Source organism: Monocercomonoides exilis (genome assembly GCF_001643675.1).
Source record: "Monocercomonoides exilis strain PA203 chromosome Unknown scaffold6-2077815, whole genome shotgun sequence".
Taxonomy (NCBI): domain Eukaryota; phylum Preaxostyla; order Oxymonadida; family Polymastigidae; genus Monocercomonoides; species Monocercomonoides exilis.
Window position 1 is genome coordinate 1,308,665 of NW_027150551.1, and position 13,965 is coordinate 1,322,629.

The 13,965-nt window shown below is 30.8% G+C and overlaps 3 protein-coding genes across 3 annotated transcripts; 2 read left to right on the plus strand and 1 right to left on the minus strand.

Moving 5' to 3' along the window:
• Positions 1 to 34: 34 nt before the first annotated feature.
• On the plus strand, positions 35 to 1,686 carry MONOS_2226 (putative RNA terminal phosphate cyclase-like 1). The gene is made up of 4 exons (XM_067872134.1): positions 35 to 69; positions 133 to 621; positions 747 to 914; positions 985 to 1,686. The coding sequence occupies exons 2-4, from the start codon at positions 238 to 240 to the stop codon at positions 1,612 to 1,614; spliced, it is 1,182 nt and encodes a 393-aa protein (XP_067733904.1). The 5' UTR covers positions 35 to 69; positions 133 to 237; the 3' UTR covers positions 1,615 to 1,686.
• An 8,873-nt stretch (positions 1,687 to 10,559) lies between these two features.
• MONOS_2227 (uncharacterized protein) lies at positions 10,560 to 11,978 on the plus strand (the record flags this gene model as incomplete). Its single annotated transcript, XM_067872135.1, has 1 exon — positions 10,560 to 11,978. One exon carries the CDS (start codon positions 10,560 to 10,562, stop codon positions 11,976 to 11,978), a length of 1,419 nt encoding a protein of 472 aa, XP_067733905.1.
• A 205-nt stretch (positions 11,979 to 12,183) lies between these two features.
• On the minus strand, positions 12,184 to 13,641 carry MONOS_2228 (putative Molybdopterin synthase sulfurylase). Its single transcript, XM_067872136.1, has 5 exons — positions 13,445 to 13,641; positions 13,286 to 13,378; positions 12,797 to 13,227; positions 12,645 to 12,731; positions 12,184 to 12,535 (listed from the first exon to the last, which is right to left on the minus strand). Exons 1-5 carry the CDS (start codon positions 13,560 to 13,562, stop codon positions 12,392 to 12,394), a joined length of 873 nt encoding a protein of 290 aa, XP_067733906.1. The 5' UTR covers positions 13,563 to 13,641; the 3' UTR covers positions 12,184 to 12,391.
• Between the last annotated feature and the right edge of the window lie 324 nt (positions 13,642 to 13,965).

Genomic DNA, 13,965 nt, shown 5'->3' on the forward strand with positions numbered 1-13,965 from the left:
TTTTTGATCCAATGAACCAGTATCTGGATGCATGCGATTCGTCTTGAAGGAGGAGCCTGTTTTCGACAGGTAGGCAAAAAATTAAACATTTACCCCAATGATTTGTTTTTATTTTATTGTTTTGATAAATAGGCTCTTATATTATCTATTTTGTCCCATCGTGATGTGGTAATTGAAAAAATACATAATTTTGAGGATATTCCAGGGTTAAAAGATTATGAGAAAAATTTGCTGGATATGATTAAAAAAATAATGCAAGGATGTGCAATTTCTATAGATGCTACAGGGACAAGACTGTTTTTCCGCCCTGGAACTCTGACTGGAGGTGATCTTTATCATGAATGTAATGTTAGTCGAGGTATTGGGTACTATCTCGAGGTGTTGTTGGCCCTTGCACCATTTTCAAAGACTCGTTTGACGAGCACACTTGTGGGAGTAACTAATTGTAGCGATAATCAAGGTCCAGATCCATCTGTTGATTCATTAATCGATTGTGCAATTCCTGTCTTACAAAAGTTCGGAATTATTGCCGATCTTGAATTAAAAGTTAAGCGTCGTGGAACTGCAGAGTTTGGAGGAGGTGAGGTTACATTTACGTGTCCTGCAGTTAGCAGTTTAAAGGTTTTTTATAAAATTATTTTTTCGCTTTTTTAATGTTACATTTTCTTTATTTTTTTTGGAAATTACTACGTGTGTGCACTTTTCATTTGTTAATTTGTTCTTTGTTTGTTTATACGATTTCTTAGTCAATAAATTGGCGTGATCCTGGATTTATCAAAAAGATACGAGGAGTTGCATATTCAATAAATTTATCTCATCAGATGGCAGATGTAATGGTATCAAGTGCAAAAGGAATGCTCCTAACTCTTCTTCCTGATGTTCGTATTGATAAGGATGTCAGAAGCGCAAAAATTGTATGTAATCTTCATTTTTTTAAAAAACAAATATTTTTATCAAATTTGTATTTTATTTGACAATATGAAGCCATCCACTTCATCTTCCACATCAACATCAACACCTCAATCTGGAAGTGGTTTTGGAATTGTTCTTACAGCTATTTCTACAACAGGCTGTAGTTATTCTGCTGAAGCTCCGTCATCATCAAATATTCTTTCAAAACACAACACATCTTCCTCATCTTCAATGTTATCTTCTTCAACGTCTAATGTTTCAAGTGCCTTATCTCCTTCGGATGTGGGTATTCTTGCAGCATCTCGTCTTTTATGTGAAATAAAAGATGGAGGTTGTGTTCCTTCGTTTGTTCAGTGGCTTGTTCTTCTCCTTCTTCCATTGACACCATCTGGTGATGCGTCATTTGTGAAGATGGGAGAGTTGAGTGAAAATGCTATTCAGATGATGCGCTTAATGAGAGAATTTATGGGAATAATGTTTCGCGTCAAAGAAAAAGAGGAAGAGCAAATTGCAAGGCATTTTACAAGTGAAAAGAATGAAAATGAAAAAGAAGATGATTCCGTTTCGTCTGATGATGGCGATGAAGCGATCGAGGAGGATGATGAAGCAAGTCAAGAAGAATCTAAACGATTGCATTTTACCTCGGTGGAGATAAGCGTTATGGGAAGAGGATTTGCAAATTTGGCTCGTCACACTTCGTAGTTTTTTCATTTCATGGAATTATAATTAAAAATTTGTCATTTCACAAGTATAAATAAAACATTTTATTCAATTTGTTTTTAATCAATAATCTTTCAGCGTTATATGAACCATATTTGAATTTTAACATTTTATATTTTGTTTATCAATAACGTGGTAAATGCATAAGATTTGTTTGCCAAATTATACAAATGTTTTTTTTTTTTTTTTTGAATTTTTCATTTTGTTTAGTTTTCAGTTGAAATCAAAATTGAATATTTTCAACAAATTTTCATTCAAACTCACCTATATTCAAAAGAATGGAAAAAGATAATTGGAAATATGATAATCATCATCCTTGTGAATATTTGTTAGTTGGAATGAAAGTTTGATGAAAATATTCATATTTGTTTTTAATTAAATACACAAAAGATTATTCAAAATGAGAATTTTTGCATTCAAATAAATAAATTTTGCTTTCAAAATGGAAATTTTGCAAACAAATTAATAATTTTTTTCAAACTCAATAATAATTTTTAAGTTCGAATTAATAATTGTTGAAAACCTAACAAAAACTTATTCGCACTCTCACTAAATTTTGTGATAAGCAGTTTTCCACTTGGGGCAAAATATTTTCATTTATGAAAAAAACAACAATTTGCTCCAAACTTTTTCCACAACCTTATCATGAGAAATCTTGCATTCCTATGTCAAAAAAATACAGAAAAAATTAAAAATTGAGAAAAATATCTGTTAGAGAAGAATGGAACAAAATTCAAAAAGCTAAAAATTTTGTCCCACTTTTGAATCGGAAATAATTTTGTGTTGTCATTATTTTGGGCAAATGGCACTTATGATCCACGTCTCAAATCTTTTCAACACAAAGAAATAATAAAAGAGAGCATGTTGTTTTTCTATTTTAGAAATTATGATAGGTGATGAAATCGGTATTAGTTTATCAGCCTCCCATTCAGATGCATCAGCTCCATCCTCAGCACCATCTGATGATAAATCTGTTTCCAGTTCATAATCTTATTCAGAAGATTCTTCTTCATGAAGCGTTTCATCTCCAGCCTCTTCTTCCTCTTCTTCTGGCCCAAAAGCTTCATCCTCAGAAGCTTTGTATTCTTCATCACTGTATTTCATAACATTCGACACAAAAAATAAAAAAATCAACTCTTCATATTCAGAAAAACAAAAATGAATAGATAAATACTCCCATTCTATTTATTCTCACTCCATGTGAAGGCATGAGCTTTCGAAGTTAAGCCCGCAATGCTTTAAAATGATTTGTGCAAGCACTGGTAATTGAATCTAAATAAGTGAGAAATAACATTTCAGGAAAAATGACAATAAAAAGAGAAAATAAAAACACACAAAATAATCGGAATGATTGACGGTCTTGTGTGTGAATTCATTCTCACTCAAAGAAGAATATGCTTTCCATTAGTCAGAGTTAATTTCTGTTCCTGCACGAATATATTTATTTTTATTAACGGAATTAATACTGAAGCAGATCTGTAAAACACAGGATAAACAAATGCTTTTCCTCCACGTTCCTGAGCACAGAAAATCTGTGTATGCTTCTTCGCACAGCCTATCAAAAAAAGTTCATTCAATAATAAAGTTTCAATAGAAAAAGAATAATGACCTCTCTTGGATTTTTGTCTTCTCCAGACAGCTTCGTCAATTTCTGCAAAGCAGTCAGGTCCTCCTATGGGAGTTTGAATTCCACCAATCATCTGAGTACTTGTTCTCATGCAAATGCAATGATAATTAGAAACACTATGTTTTTCGCACAAAGTTAGAGATAATGTTTGTTTTATATTGAGATGATTGTCAAAGAAGAAAAGGGTCAGAATAAGATTTGAAATTGAAAGCTTCGATTTTGAAAACGGAGTTCCTGTCCTGTATGAAACTTCTTTTCTGCTTTTGCAGCATCAAAAGAACCATTTTCATTCACTTCCTTTTATTTCAATTATAAATGTGTGATTATTTTTGAAATCATATTTTTTTTATGCAAAAAATTCGGTTCGAGCATTTCACTTGAATATTAACAAAAGAACACTGAAAAGTTAAAATACAAATAAAAGAAATCCTTTCATTTTTTAGCTTTGTCTTTTGTTTATTAAATGGCTGTGATGAAACTTATCATTAAAATACAAAATCGGGATTAAATGGCAAACAACATTTGAATAATCAACACTCCGAAATAATTTATGATTTCAAAAAGAATCTCCCAAATGAACGACAATTCGCAATTGGGCATCTTCATTTAGTGTAAACTGCATTATCGTGAAGCAATTGCATTGTTTCTCCATTGTCGCAAAAAAATACTTAAATAACTTCTATTTTTCCTCATAAATGATACAATATATGACATTCATCAATGTTTTTGGAATAATATGTCCATATTTTTTTTTGAAAAGTTCCTTTTGTTTAAGTTTCATGTGAAAATGAAAATTATATATTTTCGTTGAAATTTTTTTCCAACTCATCAACTTTCACCAGTATAAAAATTTTCACATTGTCAAGTTTTTGTTTTCATGACAAAGAAATTTGGTGAGTTGGAATAAAATTTTAACGAAAATATATAATTTTCATTTTAACTTGAAAATTAAATTAAAGGAACTTTTCAAGAAAACTTAGACATATATGTACTCATCAAAATTAAAACCAATAATTTTGAACACAAATATGTGTGATTATTTTTGAAATCAAATTTTCTCTGTCAAGTTTTTCGGTTCTATTTTTTCTCTTGAATATTAACAAATGAACAGTGAAAAGTGAAAAGGCTGATAAAAAACATTTTCATTTTTATTCGGTATATTCATTTGTTTTTAAAACAGTTGTGGAGATTGTAGCATTTAAATACAAAATCTCTTCCCTTAGACAAAAAAACTTTGAATAACAAACACACCGAAAAAAATTATGATTTCTAAAATAATCATTCATATTTTGAATTTGTTTTTTTTTTGGGTTATCAAAAATTCTAATAAATAAATATGATTTTTCCACTAATTAATGATTGAATTATCTTTTCAAATGTGCTTTAAACATATGACTTCAAGTTTATCTTTAATTTGGCAATTTGGTGTCTTAGAACCATATTCCAAAATTTATCAAAAAAAATCTATATTTTCTAATAACAATTTAAAAAATTAATATTAATGAGGTAATATTTTAATTTATGAATTTTGTTCAACACATTGATTTTTTGAAAATATTTTTTATTTTTTTTAATAATTCCAACTTTATTTTGTACGAAAATTCCAGAATTTCATTTATTTTTTATTAGAAACAGTTTGGAACAGATCATTGATTTTTTCAAAAATGTCAAAAAACTGATCAATTTGAGATGATATAAATTTAAAAATTTCTATCAAATGATGTTATATGTGCACAGGTCACATTTCCAAATATTCAAAGAAAATTTTCAAAATAAAAGTTACGTTGGAAGAAATATTATGAAGAAAAAACATGTAACAAAAACATATTCAACTCTATCAAAAAATTCAGAAACTTGAATCAAGAGTTTCTAAAATAAAAAACTTGTCTAATAGTATTTTTTTCGAACCAAAAAAGACACTCGCATTTGTTTGAATTGTGCTTCAAAATAACAAACCATCTTTTCATTTCAAATTCATTCAAAAATTGATCAGATCTTATTTTTAGCATGCAATAATATTTTCATTATTTGAAATGATAAAAAAATCGATAAAATTTTCAAATCCATCTTTTGAACTACATTCATTTTGTTTAAAATTTGATAAACATTTTTTTCAATTTTTGTTTCAAAGCACTGATATTATTGGGTAAGTGGGCAGATAACGACCGGTTAAACTTTTCGATTAACATGTTTTAATTTATTTTCTCAATTATTAATTAATGCAATTATGATATTTCTAAAGTGGTTTTCGAATTACAATGATTCAAAGCTGAGAAAACCTATCTTTAAAATACAAAAGGAGTATTTAGTTAAAAAACTTCCCCACCTTAAATAAAAAAAACCCTAATCAGTTGATTAAATTTAAAGTTTTCGTTAAACAAAACCCTAATAAACACATTGACAAAAGGAAAATCTTTATTTCCAATAAAAACCTAATAAAAATAATCTCTCTTATATATCTTAGGGGTTTGATCATTGATTTTTTATAACTCCTGGTTTATATATACTAAAAATTTTCAGTTTTTAATCGAATATTTCTATTATTTGCGAATTTTAACTTCTGAAAATGGGTTTTTCAAGGTCAATATTTCTTCTTTTTGATAATTTTTTTACCGGTTGCTATGTACCCTCTTTCCTATTATTGTTATTAGTATTATCATTTTTGTAAACTTGTTTTTATTTTCGAGTGTTACGATCATTTACATAATTGTATTATTATGAAATAAATATTTGATTTTCTATGTCAGTGAGATTTTCCTGTATACACGGAAAGATTAGAATTTTGAAATTATTATTATGCTTTGCTATCTTGCTATGTTCAACGGAAAAAAGATATTTTGCGACTTTAAAAGAATCTTATTTAGATGAAGAATTACAAAGCTATCAGAACTATGGATCATTCTCAATAGCTTGCGCAAAGACTTCATCAATAAATAAAAAACCATTGCTTCCATTTAGAACAAAGTCATGTGAAGATTTACCTTCATTTTGCTTTACTGAAGGCAACTTTATTTATCATAATTCATCAGGAGAATTGTATCGAATTAACCTTATCCAAACGGAAAAACTGAATTTTATAAAGCTTGATTCAGCTTCAACTTTAAAGATTTCATTGTGCAGATTAATTTTATCAAATGATGAATCCAACAAAACATTTTTCAATTTCAATGGGAACTTACAACTTTACAACATTTCATTATCAACAAAAACTGACTCACTTAACATGCCATCTCTTTTTTCTTGTCCAGAGCCTTCGAAACATAAGCATGAATTTGGATCCTTGACAATTTCTTCTTCATTGATGGATTCATATTTTCTTACCGCAGGACCTTTGGTATACTCGCCATCTACAATAACCACCAATCTATTTTTTTGTGATTTTGCAAATATCACTTCATCGCTTCATCAGAAATTTCCGTTTTCTTCATCAACTGTATCACATTTTACAAATATCCACAGTTGCTCGTTCAATTTTGTAAATAATGCATATTATGGCTGTATATTACTATCAATTAACAATCCATTACACTCATTAACAGCCACTAATACTTCCTTTTCATCTTGCTCGCATTTATCAAATAAAAGATACGAACACCAGACATTGCCAAGAACAATACTAACTTCTCAAGAAGATCATTCATTTGAATTCGTTTATTGCCAATGGCTCAATAATAAAGGAAAAGACAAAGGACAAGGAGTGTGCTTGGAAAGAGAGGATACACAAGTTACAGATATTATTATTTCATGTTGCTCATTTTGCGGATGCCAATCAGAAGATGCCGGGGCTGCACTTTACTTATCTGGATCAATATCCGTTGTTATGGAAAATAGTACAATTGACAATTGTAATTCAGAAATTGCCGGTTCCAAAAATAATGTTGGAGGAGCAATAAATGCTTGGGGAATTACATCATTTAAAATGTCATTCAGTGAAATCAACAATTGTACTTCGAAAAGTGATGCAGCTATACTCATTCAAATGACTGAAACAAAAATTGACGAATCATATGTACTTGATGATGCACATTCTCTTTTAATTTCTTCATGCTGCTTTGATAATTGCAGTTCAAATGGTCTTGGAGGAGCTTTGCTTCTGAAAAATTTGGAAAACACTTTTCAAATTGATAACTGCAGTTATTTAAAAGATAGATCACAGAAAGGAGGATGCATTTACATTCAATTTAATGATAAAAGCACCTTTTATCAAAAGAATTTCATGGATAAAAGCATCTCGCCCTGCATTTTGATGTGCGGGTTTTGGTGTTCCAATGCAATATCTTTGGGTAAAGTTGCAGTTATCGAGAGTGATGAAGATCTTGATAAAGGCGAAAAGTTATTTACAAATTGTATAACCGATGAGCTATCGATGATGGCTGATGAAGTAGTACAGATACAAAGTTTTCTGGAAAAACCTATTCCTTTGAAAAAATCTTTGACTCAAGGCAGCAGATTTATTATTCTTGATTATAGCGCATCGGATAATGTTGCATGTGGATCATCAGATCTCAATCCTTGTAAATCCCTAAAGCGTGCACTTAGAAAAGCTGAACAATGTGAAACTGATTACATAATTCAAGGAAATCAAGCTTTTGAAATCGAATACGAAACAGAAATGAACCACATCACAATTTCAATTGATGGAAAAAATCAAGGAAGATTGACATTTCCTCAAATTACAAAAGAACATTATCTAGTTCCGCGGCTTATAATTGAATCTTCTTGCGTTTTACTAAAGAATCTCAAAATTATTATACCGCTACAAGAAGCGCCAAATATTGATTATTTGATATATTTGAATAGAAACGCGGAGTACCAGCAATCGTTTATGATTGAAAATTGCTCGTTTGAAGGAAATAACAAAAAGCAGAATGATGAGCAAGATGAAATGCATAGCTCGTTGTTAAAAATAAGCGATAATGCACTCACAACTTTTGTTAATTGTTCTATTGCTGATTTATTACTGTGTAGCCCTTTGTTAACCAATTATCAAAGTCAGAATTGTTCATTGGTCATCAATTGCTCAAAAATTGAAAATTTGACAAGTACACAAAACGTAACTGCTTTTGGACAATTTTATGGAGATTATCAGACATCTCAATTTCGAATGTGCAATTCTTCAGTTTCAAATATAGTAGCGGCAAATAGTAAAAGTGGAGGGTTTATGAATTGTTTGATGTATGGCGATAGCTTATTCTTTGTGTCACTCTCAAGTTTTTCTAATTGTGGAGCAGACAGTCAAGGAGGAGCTTTCCATTTAGAAACTTCATACAGTTCGAGATTAATTTTCGATCAAATCAGCTTTAGCGATAACAAAGCCAAAGAAGGCAATGACATGTATTTTCGCACCGATGACTTAACAGCCCTGGATGTTGTTGCTTTATTTGGATTTGCACCTCAGACTCAGCCCTATAGTTCAATTTTTTGTGTAGATAATGGTGTTTATTCCAGTGGAATAATGCTGGACGATTTATTGACAAAATACACATCGGAGAAGATTTATTTCTCAGCTGCTCTCGGAGTAGATTTTGTGAAATGTGGAGAGAAGCAGCTACCATGCAGAACTATTGATTATGGATGGACTCATTTGAAACCAAAAGGAACAGCAATGATCATTGATTTGATATATTTCAAATCTGCTTGCCAGTTGGGTGATGTGGAAATCACCTCTTCAAATGGAAAAGAAGGCATTGCAATAATTATTCTTGATCCTTCAGGATTTTCGAATGATTCTATCCCAATGAAAATAAATTCTTCAATGACCGTAAGTTATGTTAACTTTGTGTGCTCAACACTAACTTTGAATAAATGCGTTTTCAATCAAGTTGACGGAGAGACAGTTTGGGAAAACTCGAAGATTACATTAACATCGTCATCTCCTGCAGAGGGAATTAATTATTTGCTTTATAGTATTGATAAGAAAAGCTATAAAGCATTGAATTTATCAATATCTGGAGAAAATATCAATTATGGTACATCTTTATTTGAGTTTACAGAAAAAACAGAATCAATTAACTTCGAAAATATTTCTATTGAAGGAGTGAATACCCAAAAAGATGTGATTGTAGTGAAAACCAATGACAAGGACTATTTCGTGAAGCAAAGCGTGCAAATATGCAATTTCTCAATAAGATATGCATCAACAAATATATTTTCAGCATCATCGCTTAAAGATAATCCTCACTATGGTCGCATTTTATTCAGTGAAACAAATAATGTGCAATCAATTTGCCTTATAAACGAATCTTTTCAGAAAATGCATGGAGATAAAGAAAATCCAAAAGGTGGTGCAGTTTGTGCAATTTTAGCTCCATCATCAGAACTTTTTCTCAAGAAATGCGCTGCAACTTTGAATGGGTGGAGTTCATCTGAAACCCCATACGAAAATTCAAAGGGTGGCGCATTTTACTTTTCTTGTTCTCATAGTTACACTCAACTAACATTCACAGAGCTAGAAATAAATAAAAATACAGCCAAAGTTGGCAACGATATATTTTTCAGTTGTCCAGATTCACCTTCATACACAACAGAACATTTCGATATCAAATTTTTGGATAATTCGTGGAAAGAGGTTAATTCAATCATGGTTTTGATTGAAAACGACCCTCAGGAAAGCATTTTAGTAGATTTCAGCGAATTAAACAGATTTTACAATTGGACAATTTATGTTAAAAGGAGCAAAGAAAATGCTTGCAACTTAAGTCCAACACCTTTGAAACAATTTTTGAAAAGCGGAGCAAGTGCCGAGAAGCAATTTATTGATGATGAAAGCGCAAAATTTCCTTTTTCCGAGGATAATTATGGCCATGATGTTTTCTTTTGTGGGAAGTCCACACTACCATGCAGCACCATTGATTATGCCGTTCAGCATTTGAAAAAAAAATCAAACGAACATTACCAAAACTCAGATGATGAATCCGATATAAAGCTTGTAATAATTGGAGAAACATACTTGCATTCTTTTATCAACAAAGATTCTCTCGAGATTTTTGGGTATGACGGTGACTCAGCGATGCTATTGGAAGAAGAGAATTCTTTTAGTAAAAACTGTTCATTCTTGCTTAGAAAAGACAAAGAAGCAAATGATCAAGCGAAAATTTCACTTAAAGGAAAATGCAATGTCAAAAATATAAAATTGAAATTTTTAGCAAATCTTACAGTGGAGAGTCTATTTCTATTTCAAGAAGGTTCATTGAACATAAATTATGTATATGCAATTGCTCCCAATAAGAATATTATTGTTCCAAAACTATTTACAATCTTAAAAGGAGAATTTTTGTGCAACTACTTTGCGATAACTTCAATGATCCTTAGTGGCAATTCTGCACTTTTCACGTTCACTGTTTCACCCGAGGATACGGTGAGAGCTGCATTCAATTTCTGCACATTTAAGGATATTACTTTAAGTGAAACAGGAAAGTTGATTAGCTATTTAAACGAGACACATACAAATAAAAATTCTTTGGATGAAGTTCAAAGCTCAACTAAATCTTTGCCTTCTCTTGAATCTCATTCACTTCATTTAACTGAATTACCATTTCACAACAAAAGCAGTGCTGATGAAAATTTAAGTTGCTTGAACTTTACTAGTGCTAATGTGTCGCTTATATCAAACAAGCCAACAACAACAAAATTCATTTCATTATTGCGATGTCCTTCTGCAAGCATCAACAATTGCTTAATTTCATTTTCCGAAGAATCTCATTCTAACATTGCGTTATGCAGCAAAGCACTCACTCATTTATCTGAAGGAGAGGATAATTCGATGTGTTCGTGGGAAAATTCACTGCTGGAATTCGTCGAGTCAAATGTCTCTATTATTAACACAAATTTCTCAACAAAAGAAATGGGAGCCATCACTTTGGCTAACGGAAAGTTAGAATTGGATTCGGTATCTCTGAGCGGGAATTTTGCTGGAATTACATCTTTTCCAAACATTGCTCACAACATTATCTGCTTAAATGATGGATCAATAACACTCACTAACGTTGGCCCAGAAACAGAATCTAATGAAACTTTTAAGAATTATTGGATTATGAAAAATCAATGCAATCTTGTTGGATTCCCAGAAAATCTTCCATCTTACTTGTTTGTCCCAATTCCAGAAGGGGTGACGCGAACGAAAAAAGAAAATGCAGTTGATGTAAGTTTAACGGGCAAGTATTTAATAAATTGCAATCTTCAGATGGCAATTCTTATTGGCAACTCTTCAACGGTAACAAACCCACTTGACATGTCTGTCAAAGAAACAGCAACAATTACAGATAATCCACATGAAGGCATTATTACTGCGGAGTTTTCTTCTGATTCTATTTTTGGAATTGATGACAATATGTATGTATTCGCTTCACTTACAATCGAAAACACTGAAAATCCAAACAAATCTTATTTCACTCCACCGATATTGATACCCCGCACAAAACCCAGAAAGCCGCTTAGTCCCTTAGCACTATCGTTGATAATTGGCTTTTCTGCAGTCATTGCTTCATTGATTTTAATTTTGTTTTTTATAATCTTACGATACAAGAAAATCAAACGAAGAAGACTGGATGAAGCTAAAGCATCAAGTGACCAAAACTCTAGCAATAAATCATCAGATATTTCTCAAAATTCGCAACAAAAATCTCAATATCGTATTGTACTACGTCCAGTTCAGGGATTAGATGATGAAGGAATTGTGTATTTTCCTAAAGACGAACAGGAACCTTTCTTTGAGGATTAAATAGAGAGTTTTCTTTTCACCAGTTCTTTTTTTTATAATTCATTGTGTTATTTTTTTTTTTTTTTTTGACTTTTTTATAGAGTTTGTTTTGTTCTGTAATTTTGAAATTCTTCATTAATTACATTCATTTCCCCATCAAATTAACTTTTTTTTTTTTTTTTTTGATATTGGAAAACAATTCTAAAAAAAAAAAAAAAAATTAATAAAAACACTTTTATTTCCAATTTTTTTTTTTTTTGAACTCTCCAATCATTGTCACATAATGTTGAAATGCCCAATTTTAAATAAAAATGCAATGCTACAATAGAATTGAACGATTCAAATTTCCGCAAATGATTTTTAACAAATCTCAAATCTATCTATCATAAACAATGATAACTATATTCAACAAAAGAGATTCTGAAAGTTTTAATTTATTCTTCTTTCTTAACTCCTTCAGATTTATCTAATTTTTTATCTTCATTATCTTTAGAATCTCCACAAAGAATGCAAGAAGTTTGTTTTCCTCTAATTCTCACAACACGAGGTAAAAACGCTTTTCCATCAAGAACAAATATCTGATTTCACAATTCACATTAAAAACGAAAAATCAGCACACGAAAAAGAATTTTAAAAAAAGGAAAATAAAAAAAAAATGAAATCAATAAAAAATTAAGAGAATAATACCTTTGATGACAGAGATGGAAATCCCAAAACCACTTTGATAGCTTCAAGTGCTTGAACCGTACTAATAATGTTTACAACTGGTCCACTCTTCGAAAAAATAAAAGTGAACAAAATATAAAATGCGAATATGAGACAAAAAACTTTACACAAACAACACCAATTTGAAATGCTTTTTTAACAAATTGACTTTCGGGAGGGATTGGATGAATACACCTTAAGCATGGACCATCTCCGAAATTGTAAGTTGTACATTGCCCGTCCCAAGCCACTGCATCTCCTGCCACAAGTGGAATGTGAAGCTTTGCCGTTGCATCTCCGATAATATATCTAACATCAACACTGTCAGTGCATTCACACACAACATCATACGAGGACAAAAGATCGTGCAGTTCGGATTCCTTCGTGTTCCTGTCAATTTTCATTGAAATTGGTAAAAATTTAACATAGCTTGTTTTGCAATGGCGCATGAGCTGAATCATTGCTGAATCAATCTTCTTCATTCCTACTGTTTCCTCTGTATGAAGCGTTTGACGATGTATGTTCGTCAACTCAACTTCATCAAAATCAACAAGCCCAATTGTACCTGAAAATAATTGTGAGTACACGAACTAAAAAAAAATTCATTCTTAATTTAATTTAACCTATTCCACTTAAAGCGAGATGTAAAGCACAGTTGCATCCAAGACCACCAACTCCAACAACTAATATTTTGCTCTTCTTCAGTTTCATTTGTCCTAAAAAAATTGAAATTTTTATACATAATTTAACAAAGATGTATATTTTCAAAAATTGCAAATAACCTTCTGCTCCAATTTCTGGAAGTTGCATTTGCCTTTCATAACGAGAAAAGTCTTCATTCATCAAAGAATCTTCTTTACAGGAAAGTGGATCTGTTTCATCAGGCTTTGAAAATGACATCTTTTCAATGAAAATCAAGATATTATTCAGTCACGTGCAATCTTTCACAAAAAAACTAACAATAATAAAAAAAAATAAATAGAATTTTTTTTCTCCAAATGTTTGATTCTTCAAAAATCACAACTTGCATGACAAATGTGACAAAACATAACAATTGTTTGCTTTTATAAAATATTGATTTTTCGAAAAAAAGAAATATGATGGGCACAAAAAATTAATTGTGCTTTTTTGTTGTAAATTGGGGCTTATAGTTTGTAACAATAAAATATCCGTTTTCAAGTTAGATAAGTATCAAGTCCCTCGTATACAATAAGCCTTTCCGTTTTCTATCTTCTCGAAAAGTTATTTTCAAAAAGATAATTTTGTTTTTCAGGAATAAAATTGGCAATTGAGCTATTGTTAT

Bases quoted from the DNA above. Each gene is read 5' to 3' on its own strand.
- MONOS_2226 (XM_067872134.1), top strand. From the start codon at position 238: ATGATTAAAAAAATAATGCAAGGATGTGCAATTTCTATAGATGCTACA. The intron at 622-746 runs GTTTTTTATAAA...ACGATTTCTTAG, and splicing joins CTGCAGTTAGCAGTTTAAAG to TCAATAAATTGGCGTGATCC. The intron at 915-984 runs GTATGTAATCTT...GACAATATGAAG, and splicing joins ATGTCAGAAGCGCAAAAATT to CCATCCACTTCATCTTCCAC.
- MONOS_2228 (XM_067872136.1), bottom strand. From the start codon at position 13,562: ATGTCATTTTCAAAGCCTGATGAAACAGATCCACTTTCCTGTAAAGAA. The intron at 13,228-13,285 runs GTTAAATTAAAT...AATTATTTTCAG, and splicing joins TCTCGCTTTAAGTGGAATAG to GTACAATTGGGCTTGTTGAT. The intron at 12,536-12,644 runs GTATTATTCTCT...TTGTGAAATCAG, and splicing joins TTCCATCTCTGTCATCAAAG to ATATTTGTTCTTGATGGAAA.